This window comes from Anabrus simplex, chromosome 4 (assembly GCF_040414725.1).
Source record: "Anabrus simplex isolate iqAnaSimp1 chromosome 4, ASM4041472v1, whole genome shotgun sequence".
Taxonomy (NCBI): domain Eukaryota; kingdom Metazoa; phylum Arthropoda; class Insecta; order Orthoptera; family Tettigoniidae; genus Anabrus; species Anabrus simplex.
In genome coordinates this window covers 72,558,085-72,581,127 of record NC_090268.1, presented here as the reverse complement: position 1 = coordinate 72,581,127, position 23,043 = coordinate 72,558,085, and the positions used below count along the sequence as shown (strand labels likewise).

The following is a 23,043-nucleotide window of genomic DNA, read 5'->3' as shown; positions in this document are numbered from 1 at the left end:
TTCATTAATGATCGATTAATCATTGCCCCAGAGGAGTGCGACAGGCCTCGGCAGCCAGCACAATTCCCATCCTCGCCCCTAGAAGGAGGCTTCATTCATTCCATTCCTGACCCGGTCAAATGACTGGAAACAGTTTGTGGATTTTCATTTTCATATGATATGTAAGAAGTCATTGTAGCTAATTTGCCACATTTTCTCTGCTACCATCCAAGTCATAATTTTTTAATCTTTTATAATTAAACACATTGAGTACAGGACAATTAACCAATAAGCATTTGTTCAGACATTTATTCCTAGGTGTCTGTACACTCCATTGCCTTGCTTTTTGAGCCATTAACCCTTTACAACACTGATTTCATTGAGATATTATAGCGTAACAGTGCAAGCTACAGACCTGAAACTTGTGACATTATGATCCTCTCCCCAAGAACTATTACTTGTATTAATTTGGTGCATCAGTTACCTTCTACCTTGTATACTACTATGAACATTATGGACTCTGCCCTCATCAATCCCATCAGTACTTATGATACTTTAACAAGAATAATGTGTCCTTGTGCTTTTGTATGTCAGTCATCTTCTCACTCTTAAGTTGTTCCCTCTGTCCTCACTAACTGGTTATTGTGCTTGTCTTTTCTAGATGGACAGTAATTACATCATACAAATCCTTAAATTTTTCATTGTTTTAGGCATGAATTTTGTCTGAATCTAATAATGCTGATTACAAAAAAAGTGATATTATTTCTACTTACATATGTAAGATGTATTTATTGTGATAAGCATGAATTTGAGCAAAACTCACAGGTGATCACAAGCTTGAAATTTTGTTCCAAGATTACATGTGTTAAAAAAAGGGGGATGAGAAAAGAAAAAGATTTCTGAACTTGACAGAAAAACCTATTAAGTTAATGTTCTTGAAAATATCTTTATGGCATGACCACGTTGGCCAAAACGGATAGGGAGGAGGCCTTTCTAATTAATCTGGCACATGTATCGTCCTCTTGGGATGTTGTCCGTGGGATGGTTGAGTTCACTTTACCGCTCTTTAACAGCCAAAATTTGTGGAAATTCCTAATGGTTACTATTATTGTCTATTGGTAATTTTCTGTTGGCCTGGACTTTAAATGCTGCATGAAAATCTATTTAGGTTCCCTGTTCATCAAAGAGGTATTTTTTCAAGTTTGTTTTGTCAGTGAGCACAGGAGGCATAATTACAATTATGTAATCTTTGGAACTGTAATAAAATAATTATGAATTATTATCGGTATTGTAACTATTTATCTACCATTCACATAAATAAATCACACTAATGAAGTTTCTATGACAATTTTTTAGAAAATTACTAAGGGAATAGAGCAAAATTTATTTCGCAAAATAATACAAAAATTAAAGCAAAAGAAAAATCGCATTTTGTCTTACTTCTTTGACAGTATTTCTTAAGATGAATAAATATTCAAAATATGTTAAACATTTATTTTATTTCTACCTTCAACATTTGTGTTAAAGGGCACTTGTGATATTTTATTCTGTTCTCCAATTCTGTTTTGCATTTAGTAGAATCTCATGGCTCTGTCATTTGGGTTGATTTACATCAAATTATTCCTCCCTATCTCTTCCTATTTAAATGTTAAATTATACAGTTATATTCAGTATATCAGCCTTGAAATTTGATCGTACTCAATTTTGAAGTAATTGTAACAATATTTTTGTGTTTTTACAGATCCTCAGGACTGTTCGGTCGCAAGGGAAGATGTTGGTCTTGCATGGGATGGTGTTTGCTTTGGATTTCTTATAATGATGTGTCGCCTGTTTAAGAGTCATTATTTCATTCATCTCGTGAATGAGACAAAAGCAATGACTATTCTTGCATCAAGGTAAAATAAATCTGAAATTAATGTACTTCAGCGTTCAGTATGATTTGGAACACTTTGTTTAAATGTGTACTAATGTACTCGGTAACTGTCCTTGATTCTACGGAAACTGTTGTAAGGTTTGAAGATTGTACAAGAGAATTACTGCGTTCAATGCCAAATAAATGATTCAATGACTCAGTTCAGTGATTATCAGTTGTCCAGGGTATGACTTTTGATAATTATCATTTATAATATCTAAATGTGTCTTATGTGGCTGGGTTGAGTGGCCCAAGTTGGTAGGTTTGATCCCAGCTCAGTCCGTTAGTATTTGCGTTAGTATTTGAAAGTGCTCCAATACACCAACCTCATGTCTATAGATTTACTGATGCTTGACACATTGAACACTGACATATTTTTAATTTATTAACTGCTGTGCACTGAGCATTACTGGGCATATTTTGAGGCTTTATAACTTCAACTCTTTTTGATCTAAATAAATTTTTCTTTTCATATGTAAAACTATAATAATCTGTCTCAGCACTGAACTCATTTGGTTCTTTTATTTTTGACATTGAAATATGAAAGGGGGGGGGGGGTTCAATATATTTATATGCTGTTTTCTGAACTTTTTAAATTCAATTTATTTAAAATCGTGTATGTAATTTTATTTCATATTCAGTTGGTGGGGTCATATGAGGTGAGGATAGGTTACCTAGGAGAATAATGGACTCTGTTATGGAGGGTAGTAGAAATAGTCCGGCTCAATGGCTAAATTGTTTACCGTGCTGGCCTTTGGTTCAGAGGGTCCCGGGTTTGATTCCCGGCCAGGTAGGGCCCCATTCTCATAGACGCACAGGTCGCCTATGCGGCGTAAACTCGAAAGACCTGCACTCGGTCTCTTCGGATGCTACATACCATTATTTATTATAGAAATAGTGCAAGACCAAGACGATGATGGTTAAATTCACTTTCTAACGATTTGAAGATAAGAGGTATAGAACCCACAGAACTAGTTAAAAATAGAGGATTGTGGCAGCAGTTATTAAATTTACAAGGCTTGCATACTGGATGCTAAAAAGCATAACAGTCTATAAAGTAGATGTATGTATGTATGTATGTATGTATGTATGTATGTATGTATGTATGTATGTATGTATGTATGTACATCTAACAATTTTACATTTGTGTTATTATGCTATTTAAAAGAAAAAAGTGATTGCTAAAGGTAATCTTTTTGCTACAGTGTGAATTAAGAAAATTTTGACTTTATGTGATAAAAATACTGAGACACTATTGTAGGAATAAAATGTGTGGAAAGTGTACTTACTACTCATCAAAAGAAAGGTTAATGGTCCCATCTAGCAGCAGTAACTGAAAACTAATTACTCTTATTATCATTTATAACAAGAATTTTGTAAATTTTAGTTGGCTAGTGATAGGAAAATGACGTGCTGTACTGTAAGATAAACCATCATTCCAAATTACTAAGAGCACATTAGGACCAACCTCTAAGGATGGGCAGAGGTAAACGGTAGCTTCTATTTTTCTTGGGATAAAAGTTAATAAGAGGCTTTCTTTGAGTAGACTAGTCCTTGTCAGAATTTTATTTATCAGGTGAAAATTAGATGTCACTTTGATTTTATTATATGGGGATATTTGTGCTTGCCCAAATAATGATTCTTTGTGGGAAGTTCCGTCTTTATTGCCCTTGCTATTGTTAATAGTTGTCTCAGAAGCACTGCATTTGAAATACTGACTTTTCTTGAATGATATGTGCAAAATTTTCATTCTTGGAAGTGAGAATTATATTCTCCAAATTGATTGTCATTGTTAAGAGTCTCCAAAGCCAACCTAAAACATACTCTACATGAGTTTATAGGAATTCAATTTAGTATGCTTGCTTCATGAAGTCATTTATTTTCTGGGCGTTCTTTAGGGGTGCTGAATTAATAGAAGAACTCCGTCAGAAGCAAATTGCTGAACAACGAGATCGAGAACATGATATTTTAGAGAAAATCAAATTAAAGATGGAGAGGATCAAAGCATCCCAACAGAAGATACAAGGACCTAGTTTCAAAGAGCCTACAAACCACTTCCAAGGTAGGTCTTGCTAGATAATTTCTTAAAGATGAACATTTTTATGCTACTCTCTGCTTAAATATCTTGAATAGAATTTGTTCAGTTAGTGCTACTGAATTTATTGAAATGATGAAACTGTTTAATATTTTTATAGAAGAATGAAATAAGTTCTCAGTTTCATTTTTGTTAACACTATTGTTGATTTTATAAGCACAGGCTCTCTATTCTTTAGTAACACTTATACAATTGTAATCTGTTTCTTAAATATAAATCTAAGTGAAATGCTGTATAATCATAAAATGATGACTTATTCCTCAAGAAATAAAATGTTAGTTTTTTTCTCTCATAATTTTCAGGAAGTGATCTGCTGATATTATGTAATTTTTATTGTACTAATATTGTTACCATAGTAGTTATGTTATAATTAAGACATTTTATTTCTTCATAATTATGTTCCTTTCTTTGCTTTCCTTTATTCATCATTGCCAAGAGTGCTTACTGCTACTTCAGTTCATTTTACTTTTACATTGAATGTGCAGAGGGAATTTGTCATATTTCAAAAATATTGTCATATATTGCTTACTGCTTTCTTCTTCTCGTCAGGTAAAGTTACGGTTTCATGTAGAACATGGTCCCAAATTTGATACAATTGATTATTGGTCCAGCATATTGCTTTAAACTGTTGCTACCTATTTACGCCTGTAGTATCTGATGTTTTCTCTCTTTCATAATAGCCTGTTATGTAAGCTCTATAGAGTAACCAAGAAAAGAAAAATTGATGGTGTTTTCCTCCTGTTCATACATCTTATCTAGTTTGAGAATAAAATCAAGGTCTGAAAAGCAAATGGCTTACATGTACAATGAATAATGCAGAATACTGGAAAGAGGATAATATTAACCCTAGGACACAAAACCTACTTTAATAGTAGGCCTGCATAGATACAAAACTTGATAGCATTTACTATTGCGTTGTACACTTATTTGCACAGACACATCGCTATATTACAAAAATCACACACAAAAGCTATTTCTTCAATCAGGAGCAATCTGTCTCCTTATTTTTACCTTATTTAGTGCAATTTCTCCTCTTTCAGACACTAACTGCACTATAACATCTTTCACCCCCCCTCTAAGTAGCATGTATGTGGATGATTATCCTCTTTCTGCCTCAGGGTCTCTCTTCTGCTTGAGGAAAGGCCACAGAAATATCACACAGAGTAACTTTGATCATCAGGAACAGTTCGTTCACTTTTGCGCAGTGTTCCTTACAATATGTCCGCAAACACCGGCTGCTATATGACATAGTCATTTGCCTCTACTTAAAAGGATATATGTGGCTAATTGTCATCTTCATGCCATTGGATCCAGATTCCACTTTAAAACTCCCTGGAAAATTATCATACATCATAAACACAAGTTACATACTATTCTGTAAAAAGCATATTTTTCTATAACTGTAGAAGATAATTTAAAAAAATTGCAAAATTTACAATGTGATTCATACTTCTTCACTTATAAAGAAACAGACTGAGGAAAAGAACAAATCATGGCAACTTCTCTGACGAAGTAGAAAGATACTACAGTGGCCAAATATTTAGCTTGTGAAGTGAATACAAATAACGCAATGTTATCAAAATGCCGTCATCAAAATTACAAGGTTTCTAGAGTTAATTATTCAGTGAGAAATTTTATCATATCTGTCTTGCTTCCCTTTAATTAATATATTTTGAAAAAATGCTAAATACGCTTCAGACTATTTATTATATAGCATATGGTGTCTCTGTTATAATTTGAAATTTAGTTCTGTCAACCATTGCACTGTTGCTGGGATTGCCTTAAATATCTCCTACACAAATGCTGAAGGCGTTCTGTCACCAGATGTCTGAGGGACTGCCAGGCAGTTCCATAGTCACACTTATAAGAATGCAGGACTTATATTCTCCATGAAATCTTTTGTTTGGCTTTGAAGAAACTAGCATATATGAATGAATATTTTTGGAATAATTTGTTTATATTATCCTCACTTGATCCATCTCTTGAGCATTCAGAATTTATCAACTAATTCTTCCAATAAGATTATAAAACTTAACATATTTTTTCAAAGACAATTTTTTTCTGGAATTACTGCTTGCTCTTACTGTTAAATGATGTTTATTTTTCTTTTGGTGTTAATTCTTTATACTGATCTCCTGTGATATAGTTTCCTTTGTTTGGTTCTAAACACATTTGAAGAGCCAATTTTTATTGCTGTTAAAAGTACCATGTTGTTTTTATTGTTTAGATCATTAGCCAATAAACTGGGTTGATACAGCCATCCCCGCCATCCTGTCATGCATAATTTTTTGTTTATCTGCAACTGTTGCAGTCTACATTTACTCCAATCTGAAAGTCACATCCATGATGTGGATTTTCTGTACCATTTTTACACCTACATACTTGAAATAATCTACATTTTAAGCTCTATTTACTTCTGCCATAATAATTGGTCATTTTACTACCCAAGTAGCCATATTCATTTACTGTACTACTTTCAAAATTTAATTTTGTAATCTTGTCATCTGACTTCATAAGCATATTAGTGCATTTTTAAAGGCAGTACTGGATTTTTTACAATTCGCTTTATGCCGCACCGATACAGATAGGTCTTAAAGCGACAGTGGGATGGGAAAGGGCTAGGAGAGGGAAGGAAGTGGCTGTGACTGTAATTAAGGTACTGCTCCAGCATTTGCTTGGTGTGAAAATGGGAAACCATGGAAAACCATCTTCAGGGCTGCAGACGGTGGCATTCGAACCTAGCATCTCCCAAATACCGGTGTATCAAGTGTGTTAATGATATCTACTGTAGAATTAATTACCCATGATACATTGCTTACAGCTGAGAATATTACTTTGTTTTAAAAGAAGTTTGTAGGTGTAGTCTAGGGGTTAGTATAATAGTTTCCATTCCAGAATCCCAGGCTCCTTTGCATTTTTTCCTCTTAGTTTGTGGACTTGGTCTGAGGTAACATAGCTGAAAGGAGAAATGAATTAATATCTCATTCTCAGTCACTCAGTTTTGTCCACTTGAACTCCAGGCAGGGGCTTTCAATTATGAATTCCCAAGCCACTTAGACACTTACACGAAGCAACAGAAACTCTAGAGGAGAAGCTATCTTGCGATTTTCTCAAAGTGTCCTGGGATACAACCCCAGATGCTGTTAGTTGGAGGCTGATCCTTCAGTTGAGTCCACAAGGTGAAATACTTGGGAGTAGTTTTCACAGAGTAAGCATCATATCAGAGGTACAGGAGAGAATTCAATCCTGAAATCGCTGTTACTGCAGCCTCAGTTAACTTCTCAGGTCATGCAGTCTGTAGAGACAGCTCAAATTCAAGCTATACAAGTTATTAATCCTGTCTGTTCTGTTGTATGGGTGCAAGATCTGGAGTTACAACATTCCACTCACTTTTTAAGAAAGTTTTGTTTAAAGACTGCAGCAACTGGGGAGTGGCAGATATGGGAACAATTGTGGACTGATGAGAAATATAAAAATCGAGAAGTAACTGCCTTAGTGGGCAGGGAATGTCGCAGAAATGGATACACATAGATGGCCGCAAAGCTGCTGGATTTTCCTCCTATGGGGAGAGACGGCTGGGCAGACAGAGGAAAAGGTGCACCAACGGACTTCACGAAGATCTGAGACAGATCAACACTGGAAACTCTGGTGGGAGAGAGCAAGGAAGGAGATGTCTTGTTGGTGTGTGTGGTTTTTTTCCCCCCCCCCTCACTGGGCCTGATCAGATAGTGATGTTGATGATAGTATATATTTGAATAAAAGTTTCTGAAAAACATTTCAACACCCTGAGAAGAAATTGTGAACTTGGCGTAATACATATTTTTTCTTAGATTGATAGCGGAACATTCATTATAATTTTACTTCTATAATACTTTACATTTATAATATTTTGATGCTCAAAAGATGTGATCAGTGGTATTGTTTAGAGTATCAAATCTGGTAATTTTACTGTCACTAACAAGAAACTTTATGATGGTCTATAATTTCATTTTTGTATAAATTGTCCATTTTGCAGTTTTTGTTTTCAGCCTTATGTTAATTTGTAGTGTACTCTAGGTACAGTATTTAAACATCAGTAGAAGAATAGCTGAAAGACTGAATAATGATAATGAGACAACCTTATTAATTCTTTCCAGCTGCCCCCTTAGCTCGTTCCTCTGGTATGAGTTCCCCCGTGTCCCCCCAAGGTTACCATACTCCTATAGATGACAACCCTCCACCCCTTACACCCCGTGCAGGGTCTCTTCTTCAGACTCAGGCTCCGACACCTAGTTCTGCCATCATGACTGTGTCCTTGGATGGTTACTTGGAACCCCAACGCATATCATTTGGTTCTCCACCCACTTCGGAGTTGCTGCCCCGGGCTCCCTCACTTGATGAGAGCTTTCCTGTTTTCTCACCACCGCCATATGGGGCTGTGGTGGGACGCCGTTCGAGTAGGCGCCAGTCGAGCATCGGGCCTCCCTGGCTGCCAAATTTGACCACCCCTCGACAGTCCGTGTGCCTATCATCGCCGCAGTCCCATCATGAGTGTTGGTCACCACAACAATTAGATTCACATAGTTTGCTTATAGTAGACATCGCTGCCTTATTTTTGTTTATCATTAACAAACCAATGTCTTCTTCTGACTATTGTATTACATGGTCAATAAGGATAGCATGGTTTAACTTACTTGTTAGGCTTATGTATTTCACAGCAGTAAAACATATCTGCACAGCAAGCATCCATTGCTCTAATATCCACTCTTTGCATGATCTATCTTAATTGTGTTGTTTTTTTCCTCACACTCTGTCATGCAGGAATTCTTTTGTATATATTGAGTCAGTTTGTTCTTGGAAACATGCTACTCACTTCATGCTAAAGCTTCCACCATTTACTGGTTTACCCCATACACAGTATTGTTTAATAGGGAAGATTGTAATTCCCTTTTGGTGGTGCACAGAACATTGCTATCCAAAATTTGTCATGTACGTTTATTCCTTTTCTTTTCAATAATTATGATCATCTTTTGTTTCTGCAATGGTAGAGTAGCCCTTTTAGTAAAAATTGTTAGTTGATGATGAACTCAGTTTTAAAGGGAATAAACAACATATTTTTTTAGCTGTAATCCTCTTTTATTTTACTTTGTTCATTTGTAAGTGAACCTTATAATGGGTGATGAGGTTGGGATTTATATATTCAATTACAAAACAACTTCATATTGAGGTCAGAATATTGTCTTGAAAATCCTCAGCCTGTTTCCAGTCATTCGATCGGGTCAGGAATGTAATGAATGAAGTTCCCATCTAGTGGCGAGGATGGGAATTGTGGCAGCTGCCGAAACCTGTCGTACTCCTCTGGGGCAATGATTAATGAATGACAGATGAAGTGAAATGATATTGGAGAGTGTCGCTGTAATGAAAGATGACAGGGAAAACCAGAGTACCCGCAGAAAAACCTGTCCTGCCTCCACTTTGTCCAGCACAAATGTTGCATGGAGCGACCGGGATTTGAACCATGGAACCCAGCGGTGAGAGGCGGCACGCTGCCGCCTGAGCTATGGAGGCTTGTAGAATATTGTCTTATGAATGTAAATACACAGTCGGTCCTATGAGATTTCAAGATTATTATTTATTTTTTTTTGTCATTCAATGAAGTAGTTTCCCAGAGGAAAATCTGAATTTAATTTCACTGATTGTGAATACCTGAATTTCTTTATGCTAAATTGTGAAATTACCACTGATAGTGAAGCTCTTTAGGCTTTTTTAAATCATGGAATTACCAGCATTTCACTCCAGTGTGGCAGCGGACTCTTAATTTGGATTGCCATTGGATTGTTCATTTTATTCTACTCCCAAACTTCATTGATTGAAGAATAAATTCTACCTTTACACATAATATTCTAAATGACTAACAGGTACTCATTTCAGTTGATGCTGTGAACATGTATGAAAATGATATATTGTAGAAGGCATTACAAGATTCAGAAGATGGAATCAAGGTTAATGATAGACTGTTAAATTATTTATGATATGCACAGATAACACTGTCATCCTTGCTGATATCCCTGAGAGTTCAGTGGCTGACGGGTAGAATAGCAGCCAAAGGAGATGTTCTTGATCTTAAAACTGGTGCTGTAAAAGGTACGATTATGGTAATCAGTAGAAACAATGACACATCTGTCTGACTATCTGTGGCAAGAAAATCAAGCAGGTTTGGAAGATTAGATATCTAGGCTGTTGGATCACCGACCAACTAGAGCCAGATTTGGAAATCAGAACAAAAATTGAAATGGCTGGAACAAGCTTCCTGAAGATGAGAATACTCTGTGAGAAAAGCCTTTTCTTGGAAACAAGATATAAATTTGTAAAATGCTATGTATACTCGGTACTTCGATGGAGTGCTGAGAATTGGACATTGAAGAGCAACCTGTTGCACAAAGTAGAAGCTTTTGAAATGTGAATTTCTAGAAGCAAGCTTTGCATTTCATGGATTGATCATACCACCAATAAAGAAGAAGTCCCGAGTTAAATCGGAAAGTTCGAGGATTGATTAAGATAGTTGAGAAACGTAAAATGGCGTATCTAGGGCATATCAGGAGGAACAACAAATCTAACATTCTAAAGCTAATTCTAGAAGGAAAAATTGAAAGTCAGCGAGGCTGAGGTTGAAGAAGGTATTCATAAATGAGAAATGTACGAGACTCGCTAGAACTGAACTCCCATGCTCCTCTAAGGGTGGCAGAGGACCGAGCTGATTTCTCGAGGATTGTGAACAATCTTCATTAATGGAGAAGGCACCAAAAGAAGAAGAATGAAAATTATTAGAACTATGAGTCATAAGATTTTAAAAAATTAGAGAAGTATTACAGGAAATTGAAAAGATCAGTATTCTAATTGCTGATGTCAGAAAGATTGCATCTCTATAGTAGGGATGCTCCACAGGAATGGTTAACAGTAGAACGGAAGGAAATTCAAGGTGGAGAAGAAGAAAAAGACCATGATGATCCTAGAAATAGGATTGTTCCTTTCCTTATCCTTGTTCCCTTAAGCATACCACAACATATTTAGTCATTTTATAAAAACGAAGAAAACATCCTGGAGAAGCAAGGATTATATGAAAAGCAAGCAAGAATTGGATTGATAATAAGAAATTAAGATCTCAGGGGAGAACCATAATTTAATTTTACTCATTACGAATATTGAACTATTCAAAGTCTCCCGGCTTTTTCTCAGTCGTGAAATTACGTGTACAGTATTTCACCATATTATGGCAGCACACTCATCAGTTGTATTGCCATTGGACTGTTCATTTCTTTCTGTATCAAAATGCCAATGAAAGAATGTTACATGTACATTCTGTGTGTTTATTTTTATAGAAAAAAAAAAGTGGACTTCGCTGCTCACAAGTAATGGGATTAAGTTTTTAAATTAGACTTTATTTGAGAATAAAGAATTGGCATTATTCAGAGACACATTGACATAATTGTGATGTTATTAAATCCAGACTTAACATAAATTACTAATGGAAGTGATATCGGACTGTTTTTATAGCATTGGTTTAATAAAAGTATTCAAATATAACTGATGAGCATGCAGGATAATACTGTATTACCTAAATACATACGACTTGTAATCTATGCTGCTTTGGTTATAGACGTGAATTTACAGTCGAGGAAGAATTATTCCTTAAACTCGTAGAGGCAATATTAAGATACAGCAAAAAGCAAAAGTGACTGCTCAGGGATTCATGTGATGTGGAGGTCAGGGATAATAAAATTAAATGCACATACATATTAGTGTAAAAAATTAGAGTTGAATGCATACTGAAACTTAAGTCCTCAGTTGGTTCACACGGAAATCTGAATGCTTCCGAAATATAAGTAAAGGAGCCTTCCGTACGTCTGCCTGAAAACCGCTCCTGTTAAGAAATAGGCGATTTTCATCAAAATACAAGGAATAAAATATTATATGATATATTATCTGCGCACTTTTTAGCAATAGATTTACACCCTAGAGCTGAATCGGTCGATTTCGGTTATCTTCGAGATTCGTATTGGCAACCTTTGAAACACAAACTGAGAATCGCTTATCATTGCTGTGCGACATCTGGCGTACACTTTAAGTACTCATACTATTGTTATTTACACAGCAAAGCTAAACTATAGAATTCATGCTAGGAAGAAGTTTTGCATCGGGAAATGTTATATAGTATTATATATTGTGTGTGTGACACAATTGTTGGCATAAGATAATAAAGGTTTAGAAAATTCATATCAATTGATCATATTATTGATTCAATTCAGATTTCCATTCAGTTGGCAGTATTACCGGAACCGGCAGTGCTCCCTTCTTACTCCTCAACCGAGTACAAAAATCTATCACTAAAAAGTGCGCGTACAATACATATGGGCAACAGCAGATTTTTCAATACATATGGTAGTGGTGGAAGATAGCGAATATGACATTAATTATTTTTCACTCTTTTCTTAATACTAATTGAATAGGACAAAGATCTAGAACAACGTAGGACAGTAATTTGAATATAGGATAGTATGGTGAAAGCTTAAGATACTGGTGTGGAATATGAAACTATAAGGACTTGAGATTATGATATGAAAGGGGAGTTGTTTATTTGATTGGCACTGGTGGTGGTGGAATAATATTATTATTGATTAAATGTTTTGTTGAAAATTGGAATAATTAAGTAGTTTCTGCATGTAGATCAGCCAGTCTGTTTATATGGCTGAATAATTTGATTTACTGTGCCTAAACCAAAAAAAAAATTTAATATACTGGTTATATATCTTTGTGTCATAAATATCTGCAATGATGCTACAATTGCAGTGCACTTTGTGGAAGTCTGCAATGAGAGTCTTATCCATAAATCAACTTTTTTACTTAAGAGCAATTATTATTCACTCAATAAACAATGCATAAAAAGTGCACTATCTAAGAATAAGCAATGTGTAGCACATGTTGTCAACCACTCTTTGCATGATCTATCTTAATTGTGTTGTTTTTTTCCTCACACTCTGTCATACAGGAATTCTTTTGTATATATTGAGTCAGTTTGTTCTCAGAAACATGCTAATGAATTAAGCTTCAACCATTTACTGGTTTACCCCATACACAGTAATGTGTAATAGGAAAGATTGTGATCCCCTTTTGATGAAAAAATTATCAAATTATAAATTGGGAAAATTATAAAAAATAAAAAAAATTCTTGTTCTGATTAATTTGTGTACTGCTGTAGTTAGAGGTGGCTGGCTGACTGTTAGATCAAAATATTTTCATTCTTTCAGGATAGTATAATATATTTGACAAAGTATTCAGACTTGATGCTAATAAATGTAGCAGTTTCAAGGATTTCACATTGAAATTCTTAGGAACGTAAAAGATTATCCACATTACTGAATTTATTGTTCTTAAGGAGCTATGCTACTACCGCTATTAGTTTTAATCTGTGATGTAAATATTTTTGGGATTGTACAAACTTTGGGAGAAAGTCTTGTATCTTAGATGAATGGTCAGCGTTAAGGCCTTTTGATTCAGAGGGTCCAGATTTGATTCCTGGCTGAATTGAGGTTTCAGCACATCTGGTTAATTCCTCTAGATCAGGAACTGGATGTTTATGTTAACACATACCTGTTTATTTACACACTGTACACTAAACTACACTACCAACCACTACAGATACAAGCAATACATCTCTTCACAAAGAGTTGGCATTTTTTAAATTTATTTTTTGCTATTTGCTTTACGTCGCACCGACACAGATAGGTCTTATGGCGACAATGGGATAGGAAAAACCTAGGAATGGGAAGGAAGCGGCCATGGCCTTAATTAAGGTACAGCCCCAGCATTTACCTGGTGTGAAAATGGGAAACCACGGAAAACCATCTTCGGGGCTACCGATTACTGGATACTGGCCGCACTTAAGCGACTGCAGCTATCGAGCTCGGTGAGTTGGCATTAGGGAGAGTATCCAGCTGTAAAACCAGGCCAGGTTTACATATATTGCAATAGCAGAGAAAAAAGGAAAAGAAAAAAAAAACCACCACACAGGCACGGTTATGTTACATATGACATGATACCTTGATCAGAAATGAATCTCAAAATTGCATTTAAGTACAGTAATTAATTTGTATTTCATGTTTATTCCTGCATCTGAGTAATGTCACATTTTATTATTATTATTATTATTATTATTATTATTATTATTATTATTATTATTATTAACAGGAGGGTGTGATTTTGTCTCTTATTTAGTTGTGCACAATAGCCATTTAATTAAAATTAACTTCATGAAGTTCAAATATTAATTTAGTAATGTGGATCATAACAAATTTCATATTTATTTTTCTTTTAACTTAGACCTTAAATGTAGTTCTTGTTTCTTACATTTACTCATTACAGATCATTTGTATTGATTTCCTATTCTCTTTAATTTATATTTATGCATGTTTGATTTTTGTTTTTGTTCAATTTTAGAAGGTAGTGAGCATCATCCACGTCATAAGAAGGCAAAAACAAATCGTGATGGTAATGTGTTGTTTTTGTAGTGGTTTCACCATATTTGGGTGATGGAATTGTCTTAACAGCCTGGGCTTTAAAATGGCTTCAATAATTTTTACTCTTCATAAGGAGATAATTTTTTTAACCATTCATCTATTCAGTTATTGCTACTAATTGTTCATTGGCATTGGGTAATAACAATCCTCAATACATTCGTGTTCCTTTGAAAATGGAATTAATTTCCACAAATGCAAAATAACCCAAACTAATCTGAGATCATTTCAACCTCATTAAGATGCCTAACGGGAGGCAGATGCTCTCTTGCCCTGATATTGGTGAGTTTCAGAAATATCAGTTTGGTCCTGATTTTATCTTGTGTGTACCTTTCAGTAAGCTTTTGTTGATTCTTTAAGAAGAAATATACCTATCTCACAGTTATTTGGTGCTGTTGGTTCTGGGATTCTGCTTAAAAAATGTACTGGTGTATGTAGTTTTATGTATTTGTAATCAATCGTAAAGAAAGAATCAGCATTTCTTTAGTTGGTCTTTTGGACTTTGTCTCAGGGAAAGACAAAGTTTCCTGAAAATATAACAGTAATACCAGTAAGTATAGAAACAACTACTCATAGGAGTTCCATGTTGTCTTTGAATTTACTTAGATACTTACTATTTATGCAAATATTTATTTCAGTTTTTTAAAAATAATATTCTTCAGCAGTTTGCTTTAGAAATATTGTGTTTCATGACCTTTTGATCATAGATATCATAAATCGTGCACCCTCATGGACATCAACTCAAATGACCTGCACCAGCCTCTCCGAAGGCCACACACCATTATTGCCTTGTTTGCCTGATATCACCCACCCTTACTCGTGTGCAGATTTAAAGATTTCCTCTTGTGAACCTGTTTCTTTAGAGTGTGTCGCTACTATTTTTAATGTGACCCCCTCTTGTCTCTAGCTGTATAATATCCAAGGACTTTACCATGCCTCATCACCGTGGACTACTGGAATACTTGTAGTTTAGGGGGGGAAAAAGTGATGATTTATTTCTATACTGAAACTAATAATTGGTCCACGATTGATGATGATATCAGAATGGCGATAAAGATGTACACTATCTAATCAACGTATCCAGACACCCCTCTGTACATCTGAACTAGTCTACATATTAATGCAATCACCGCTGCTGTGGAAGGTGGCTGAGGGCTCAACATGTTTTTAGTCAAAGTCAAAGATACCCGTCTCCCTTAATCTCGAAAACCATAGATTAGGGTGAGGTTATTATTTATTGGAACCGTTTCATAATTTGTGATACATGCAGTATAAAAAAATTTGAAGGAGTAACTTGAGATAAGTATTGAGAATTGTGTTAATAACTAGTACATTCGATGATTATTAATATAAAACAGATGGTTAGAGATTGAACAGAGAAAGAATAAGGTAAACTAAATGTTGCAGTTACGTTGATAGATGGCATTTTGAAAAGTATTCGGCAATACGGCAGACTAATAGAACTACTGCAACAAGGTAGTTCCATACTATATCTTAAGCCTATGCACCTAATGGCTCTAGACTTCAAGGGAGTTATATTGTCTAGGATACCTTAGGTACTATTCAGTTCCTGGCTGACATGTATCACATCCTTTCCTTCCCTCAGTTTCCTGCTCCACATTCTCCTAATAATGTTAAATAATTTTGCGATTCTCCCCGGGTGCATCCATTCTCAGTTCAATAACTTTACAATTGTATACAACCGATTTTCGTTCTCAATTTTCTTTACATCCTCCTCATCTATAAATTTCTCTCGTATTTGCTTTGTCATTGAACATTTATCAGGTGTGCCCATCCCATTTCTTCAGAACACAATAAACATTTATTTTCATCTCTCTTTTGTCAGTATGCTTTATTTTTATGTATCCCCATTAACCACCATATTATACCCCTCATTCCCTTTTTTGTTATAATCTCTACATTTATCCTCATTCTCCCACTTACATTACAAAATTCTTCTAATGTCCTCTTACTTCTACATTGTGCATCAATACATTGCTTTTCAATATCCTTAATTCTTAGAACTATTTTTTTTTTTTTTTTTTTTTTTTTTTACATATTCTCAACTTCTCTGTACAGTGTCTTTTCCAGTAATATCCCATTCCTATCGTTTCCAAAATGTCCCATACTCCATCCACCCAGTATCCTTGGTTCTGATGTTTCATTTGATGTTGATAAACTATCTGTAATACTTCGCCCCCTTCTCGCAGCTTCATTCTCAGGCAATACCTTATTATCCTTTTAATAATATCCACTTGCAGACTTATATCTTTGCACATCATTCTCACTCCACAGTTAGCTGTACAACTGGGTAGACCCATAATTATCATACCAAATCTACTCATAATTGTATCAAGTGAATCAACCCTCCCTTCAACTCCCCAACTTTCCGCTCCGTACAACACTCTAGATTTAACCACTGCATTAAAAACATTTTTATACACTCTGTAGTCTGTGTTAGGCATTTCTTCTCCAGTATGTTAATGGCTGACAGTGCACTCATACCTTTTAGTTTCGATCTTTTTATTTGCTCTGTCTATTTCCCATTTCCACTTAATATCAAACCCAAGTATTCCACTTTCTTGACAACTTCTAACCTCGTCTCGCCCATCCACCATTTTTCATTCTTTGACAATTTATATCCTTTTTTGCACACCATTACCTTGGTTTTCTGAGCATTAATTTTTAAATTCCACTCTTTACAGTAATTTACCGCTACATTTATACTACCCTGCATACTACTGGGTGTCAAAGTGAGCAGAAGGATGTCATCAGCAAAAATGAGACCCGGAATATCCTGGTTCTCAAGACTTGGGTAAACTCCTGCCTCAAAACCTTTCAATTGGAAGATATCATTTATAAACAGTAGGAACAGTGCTGGTGACAACTTGCAACCCTGTTTCAGCCCTACTTTAGAGAATATTTCCCCAAATACTGCTCCCTCCTTAGTTTTAATTGAGCACTTCACTTCTAAATATACGTTTTCAACTGCTCTTGTCATCTTCTGAGACACCCCGATCCTTTTCATCTTGGCCATGACCGTCCCTCTGCTCACAGAATCAAATGCTTTCTCCAAGTCAATAGCAGTAATGTACAGTTTTCCACCTTTCTTTTTTATATACTTATCCATTATTGTTTTCACTACAAAAATATTATCTGTTGTCCTCATCCTTTCTCTAAAGCCTGACTGAAATCTCTCCAGAATCGATCCCCCTCTGCCCACTTCATTAACCTTTTTGCTAACACACCTGTATATATTTTACTTAATGTATCCAGCAACGTTATACCCCTGTAATTATTTGGGTTAGATTTATCTCCTTTCTTCTTGTAGATTGGGCAGATCACTCCCTCTTGCCAAGATTTCAGAAACTCCCCTCCTTCAAATATTCTTTTAAATAGTTTCACCATACTTTCTAGAATATCCTTATTCTGTGCCACCTGCTTCGAAAATTTGTTAGTGATGCCCGAAATCACTCCTGATTTGCCTTTCTTGGCTTTCCCTAAGACCTCTCTTATTTCTTCTACCGATATTTCCTTGTCTAGTGCAGGCACAGTACACTCCAGTCCTACTGATATTCTGTTTTCATTTATTCTCGGTCTCCACCTATCTTCAACCTCTAATAGTTTCTTATAGTGCTCCACCCAGATAGCCTGACTTATTTCAGTCTGCCGCGGAAGCTTCCGCATTCCGCAATTGTACTCCATACTTACCTATTATCATTCTGTTTTGCATTGCTATTTAATGCAACAACTCTCAGCTCCTACCATTCGGACTTGGTTGTATACAGTAATTCTCTATATCCTCTTCTCAAGTTAAAAAATTCCATCCTATGGTTTTCTCCCCCATGCTTCCTATATGCCTTCAATGCTTTCAGTACTTTTTATGCATGCATTCATCATTGTACCAACATTTTCCTATTAGGTTCTGCCCTTCTTTTATCCTCATCTTCTCCCCTGCCATCTTTATAGTGTTTTCTATTATTTTAACTGCTGTACTCGTTTGGTTAATCTCGATCATTGAGTCTATTCCAGCTTTCACTATCTGGCCTATTTCTTCCTCATAATAATCCATAAACTCCTTCTTTAGCTCCTCCCTCTACCTGTATTTAGTAACCACCGTTTCTTTGAATTTTATCGTATTGCTTGTTATAGCCCGACCCTCTCTATCTTTTACTCTGACAATAATTGGTAGATGATGTGACTCACCCCATTCCTTAACCTTCATGCATTTAATCACAGGCAACACATTCCTAGAGCTTAGCGCCAAGTCTATGCTACTACCCCCTGTTTCCGTTATGTATGTCAGGTTCCCTAAAACGTCGCCATACCACCATCCATTCAAACTATATAGTTCTACCATACCACATAGTTCTAGCAACTTTTCTCCATTTTTATTACAACCCTTATCCTGGCTCACTCTCTTTTGTACATAAACTTCTTCTGCCTCTTAGTCGTACACCGGCTTTGATCTGCAACCCTCGCATTGAAGTCCCCCATTATTAGAATGCCTGCATCCTCAAAAAGTTTTTAATTCTATTAATTTCCAATGCCAACTCATCAAAGAAATCCCTTTTTGCAAATCGCGAGGCTTCAGGAGGGTTGTAGACAAAACCAATACAAACATTTTTTAGTGCTAGAAGGTATTTGCAGAAAGGGACTTTGAATGTGGAGTAGTTGTTGGTGGCCACATCAGTAAGCAGTCAGTCAGGGGGAATTTCTGCCCTTCTGAAGTCTTGAAAGTCGACTGTTGAGGATGTGATTGTGAATTGGAAAAGGTAAGACACATTCACAACAAAACTGTGGCTGGGTTGGTCACATGTCTTGATTGGCAGGGACCGGCAAGCATTAAAAAAGGTGGTACGGGACAATTGCACAACATCGTGTGGTATTGTTGCACAGTGAATTCTGCTGTGTGACTAATTGTGCAACTAGCACCATGACTGTGTGCTGGGAGATACCAGGACTGGAATTCAAGGCTCAAGCACTATGTTAGCATCACTATGCTAGCTGAAAATATAAATGCAACTTCACTATATTACCATATCAAGTCCCGTGAAGCAAAGAGAAGTGAAGTTAAACAAAGTGTTCACAAAAACTGTTCGTACACTAAATCCATGCATAATGCACATTGAAGAATGAAGAAAGAACAATGAATCAATGTAGAGTAAATTCTGTAGAATCAGTGAACAATCAGTGAATGACAAATGACATATAGAGCCTTGCAAAGAATGAACCAAGCAATGAACACTGTCACACTCTCACTCAAGTTGATCAAATCTCTCTCTATGTGGCGATAGCATTGCCAGAAGTCGACTGGCAGTGACGCTCTCCCTGAAATATCTTCTAATGTCTACCAATCAACAAAACCTTGTTCAGAACCTATTCTCCCTGCCCGTATTGGCTATCAGGCAGCCAAGTGGTATCATGTGTACATTCTACATTGATACATCACAATCTCTAGCTTGCATGTCCCGACTGCACCCCAGGTTTTCAAGCTACTTGATGCAACACTTTCAACTGACTTCCAACTGTCTTTCCCAATATAGCCACTGTTTCCCATGTTACACAATCTTGAGCAATCTTCACCACTATACCATATGTACAGATACTCACCCAAAATTACGAGTTATACAAGATATAGTTATATACATGTTCCGTATTCCCTAACTGTAAATCCTTCTTATGATACTACACTTTTACATCTTAAAAAAAATCACGTGATTTTCACTACTTTAGAAAATTAATTTACAAAAATTTCCTATCTTAACAAATCCAGGGTTTGAACTTGTGTATGGCTATATGGTTTAAAATTATTATTAACCGCATATATAAAAAGAAAAGAAAATACAATAAACAATACCTTCCCTAATCTGTGGTTTCTGAGATGCGAGATGGGTATTATCTCATCTTATTAACATCACAAGGAAAGGAGGAAAATCCTCTGAAAAATGAGGTATCAGCAAAAGAAAAGAAAGGTAAGGGCCATAAGGTCATGAACATGCGACTCCCTAGGCTTTGCAAACCTAATTGCATTTGGGTCGGAAAAAACAAGAGTTCACTAAAGGAATGATGAAAGTGAGGAGCTTGACACAAGTAAGTGAAAGCAATGCCAGGTTCAGCTACGGGGACCGCGGTTGCCAACCCACACTCCCAAGTTGAGAGCCCCACGTCCCTCTTCTAGTCACCTTTTATGACAGGCAGAGGATGCTGTGGATGTATTCTACTACCCCCACCCATAGGGTTTGGTGGGGTGAGTCTGCAGACTGTTTTCAAGAAGGAACTTGGTCCTCTCATTATACTACAGAACACTTTAGAGGTGGAAGGATACAAAGTAACGAAGTTTTAACCGGCTGTTTGTTGTATACAGCAGATGAGCAGTTTGGAGATGACAACTGCATGTTTCAGTATGATAATGTTCCCTGCCATAAAACAGGTCTGTTTGCAAGTGGTTCCAGAGATGGGATAGCCAACCCTGAAACCTAACCTCAATTCTGTCAAACACCTCTGGGATGAAATAAAATGGCAACTTCGTTCCAGATCCCAATGGCCCATATCACTAACTATAGTTGGGCCCATGAGAGTTGGAGTCTGACATTTGAGTGGTGAAAGCAGTAACTACGAAATACTCTTGTGTTGTCATACAGTAGATACCTCCGTCTGCAGCATATCACCCTTTCATACAGGCCAGATATTTAATAAACTATGTAGGCCTAATGCAATTCAATAAACTTTGACCCGTTCCTAAGTTGTGCTAATGATTCCATCATTTATGATAGAACATATCATTGCCGATAAATATGAAATTTCATAATCACTAAACTGACAATAACCTCAAAAAATGCACATGTTAAGTAGAGAATAGAACTGTACAACTAGCCACTGATTAACTTACAAAAAGACTAACAATGAAAATAATATTCAGAAAACAATCTCATAAATAATTACATAAACCAGCAATGACTAACACAGTACTACTCCAAATAATATCACAAAAACGACTGAGAGCAAGCTAACCCACGTGGTGATAGCTTCCTTGAATGTGGCATCTCTGTTATTGTTGACATAGCAACAGACCATTTTTGAGCAGCGTTAGTCAACCTTTCCTCGCCGGTGTTGCTAAACGTCAGACTCCAACTCTCGTGGGCCCAACTGTACACTCGCTACAGTTTTGTTGGAAGAATGGTTTGGCATTTCCCCACAGACATTTGGAAACCTGGCCAACTGTTTTGGCTAGGTGGCTGGATACTTCTGAGGAGTGTAAACGGTGTCCATGCTATGACCACTTGTTTCTTGCTGGTTCAGAGTTCTTTTTCCCAAAGTTTGCAGATTACAAGATGCTATAATAAGTGAGAAAAACAGAAATAGATTATCTGGTTGTGACCGAAAGACACTGCAGTGTCAAGTTTTGGTGCTGTGTTCTAAAATTATTGTGGTAACTGAAGGAGTTCCTAGCTTTTAACTATTTTGGAACAAAGAGATGTGTGATTGCTTTTTGTTTGTGATGTTAGTGTCCGTTTTGATATTGTCTTGTGTAAATACCTAGATTTCTTGTGCTAGTTAATAATCTGCCTTTGTATCCATGTCATTCCCTAACAGTCTCTTGCTTTCAGTGACTAATTGTTGTATGCTTTGTATAATTCTAATATAACCTTAATTTTTCTTTCAGCATGGTTTCCTTTAATACTTTAAACCTGTTATTGCAATTAGTTATTTGTAAATAAATTCCTTTGTGTTCTGGGAGTACTACAGGAGCATGATTATGAAAAACTGTTAAGTTGCATCTCTGTTAATAGACCAGTTTTTGTTAACCTTACTTACAGTACGGTGAAAAAAATTAACGGGTGTAATTATTCTATTGGTTGGAGAAAGTTAAATGAAAACAAAACGTGCCTATGCATGATGGGTAAATTTTCATATATCAAGAATAGAAACATTATTAGGGAGATGTTCTTGTTTTTGGTTAGTAAACTGTTGTTAGTGAACTGAATATCCTAACAATTTATTCTTCGCGATTTACTGTGCTGGAAGGGATTGGACACACCTATCCCGTCTACATTTTAACCAGTGTAAATTTCATGTGCCTAGTCCCTGGTATGAAATTGCTCTAAAGCTAGAGAGATACCACATCTCAGTTCAAGTAGGAAATCATTTTATGGAAGCTTTAAAATAATGAATTTTGTTAATTTTGTCATAATACTTCAGTTATAATTTATGAATCAAGACTTACACAGACTCACACTTTCATATAGACAGTGTTCATAATGATAATTTTTTAAATAAAGATCGTAGAGCCTAAATGTCTAGTGGCTCAAGTACACCAGCCTAATGTCAGGATAACATTTTTTGGTGCTTTGGCATCTCTGAAAATCTCTGAAGTAGTTAGTGGTACGTAAAACAAATAACATTATTATTAAACATATAGAATCAACTTATAAAAGTGAAAATATGCACTTGATGGAAATGTTGTTGCCTTTGGCACCTTTATTGCGAGAGAGTCGGTGTTGTAG

The 23,043-nt window shown here is 36.0% G+C and overlaps 1 protein-coding gene across 9 annotated transcripts in view; it reads left to right on the top strand.

Annotated features, from left to right (window-relative positions):
- Nucleotides 1–23,043, top strand: part of Piezo (piezo type mechanosensitive ion channel component) — a 555,272-nt gene that overhangs the window by 392,449 nt on the left and 139,780 nt on the right. For 8 of the 9 annotated variants that reach the window (XM_067145104.2, XM_067145110.2, XM_068227168.1 and 5 more), the window contains 3 exons: nt 1,721–1,874; nt 3,790–3,953; nt 14,460–14,510. In XM_067145104.2, coding sequence (XP_067001205.2) covers nt 1,721–1,874; nt 3,790–3,953; nt 14,460–14,510 — 369 coding nt within the window. The remainder of the gene's footprint in view (nt 1–1,720; nt 1,875–3,789; nt 3,954–14,459; nt 14,511–23,043) is intronic. The other variant, XM_067145105.2, reaches the window with a different exon arrangement.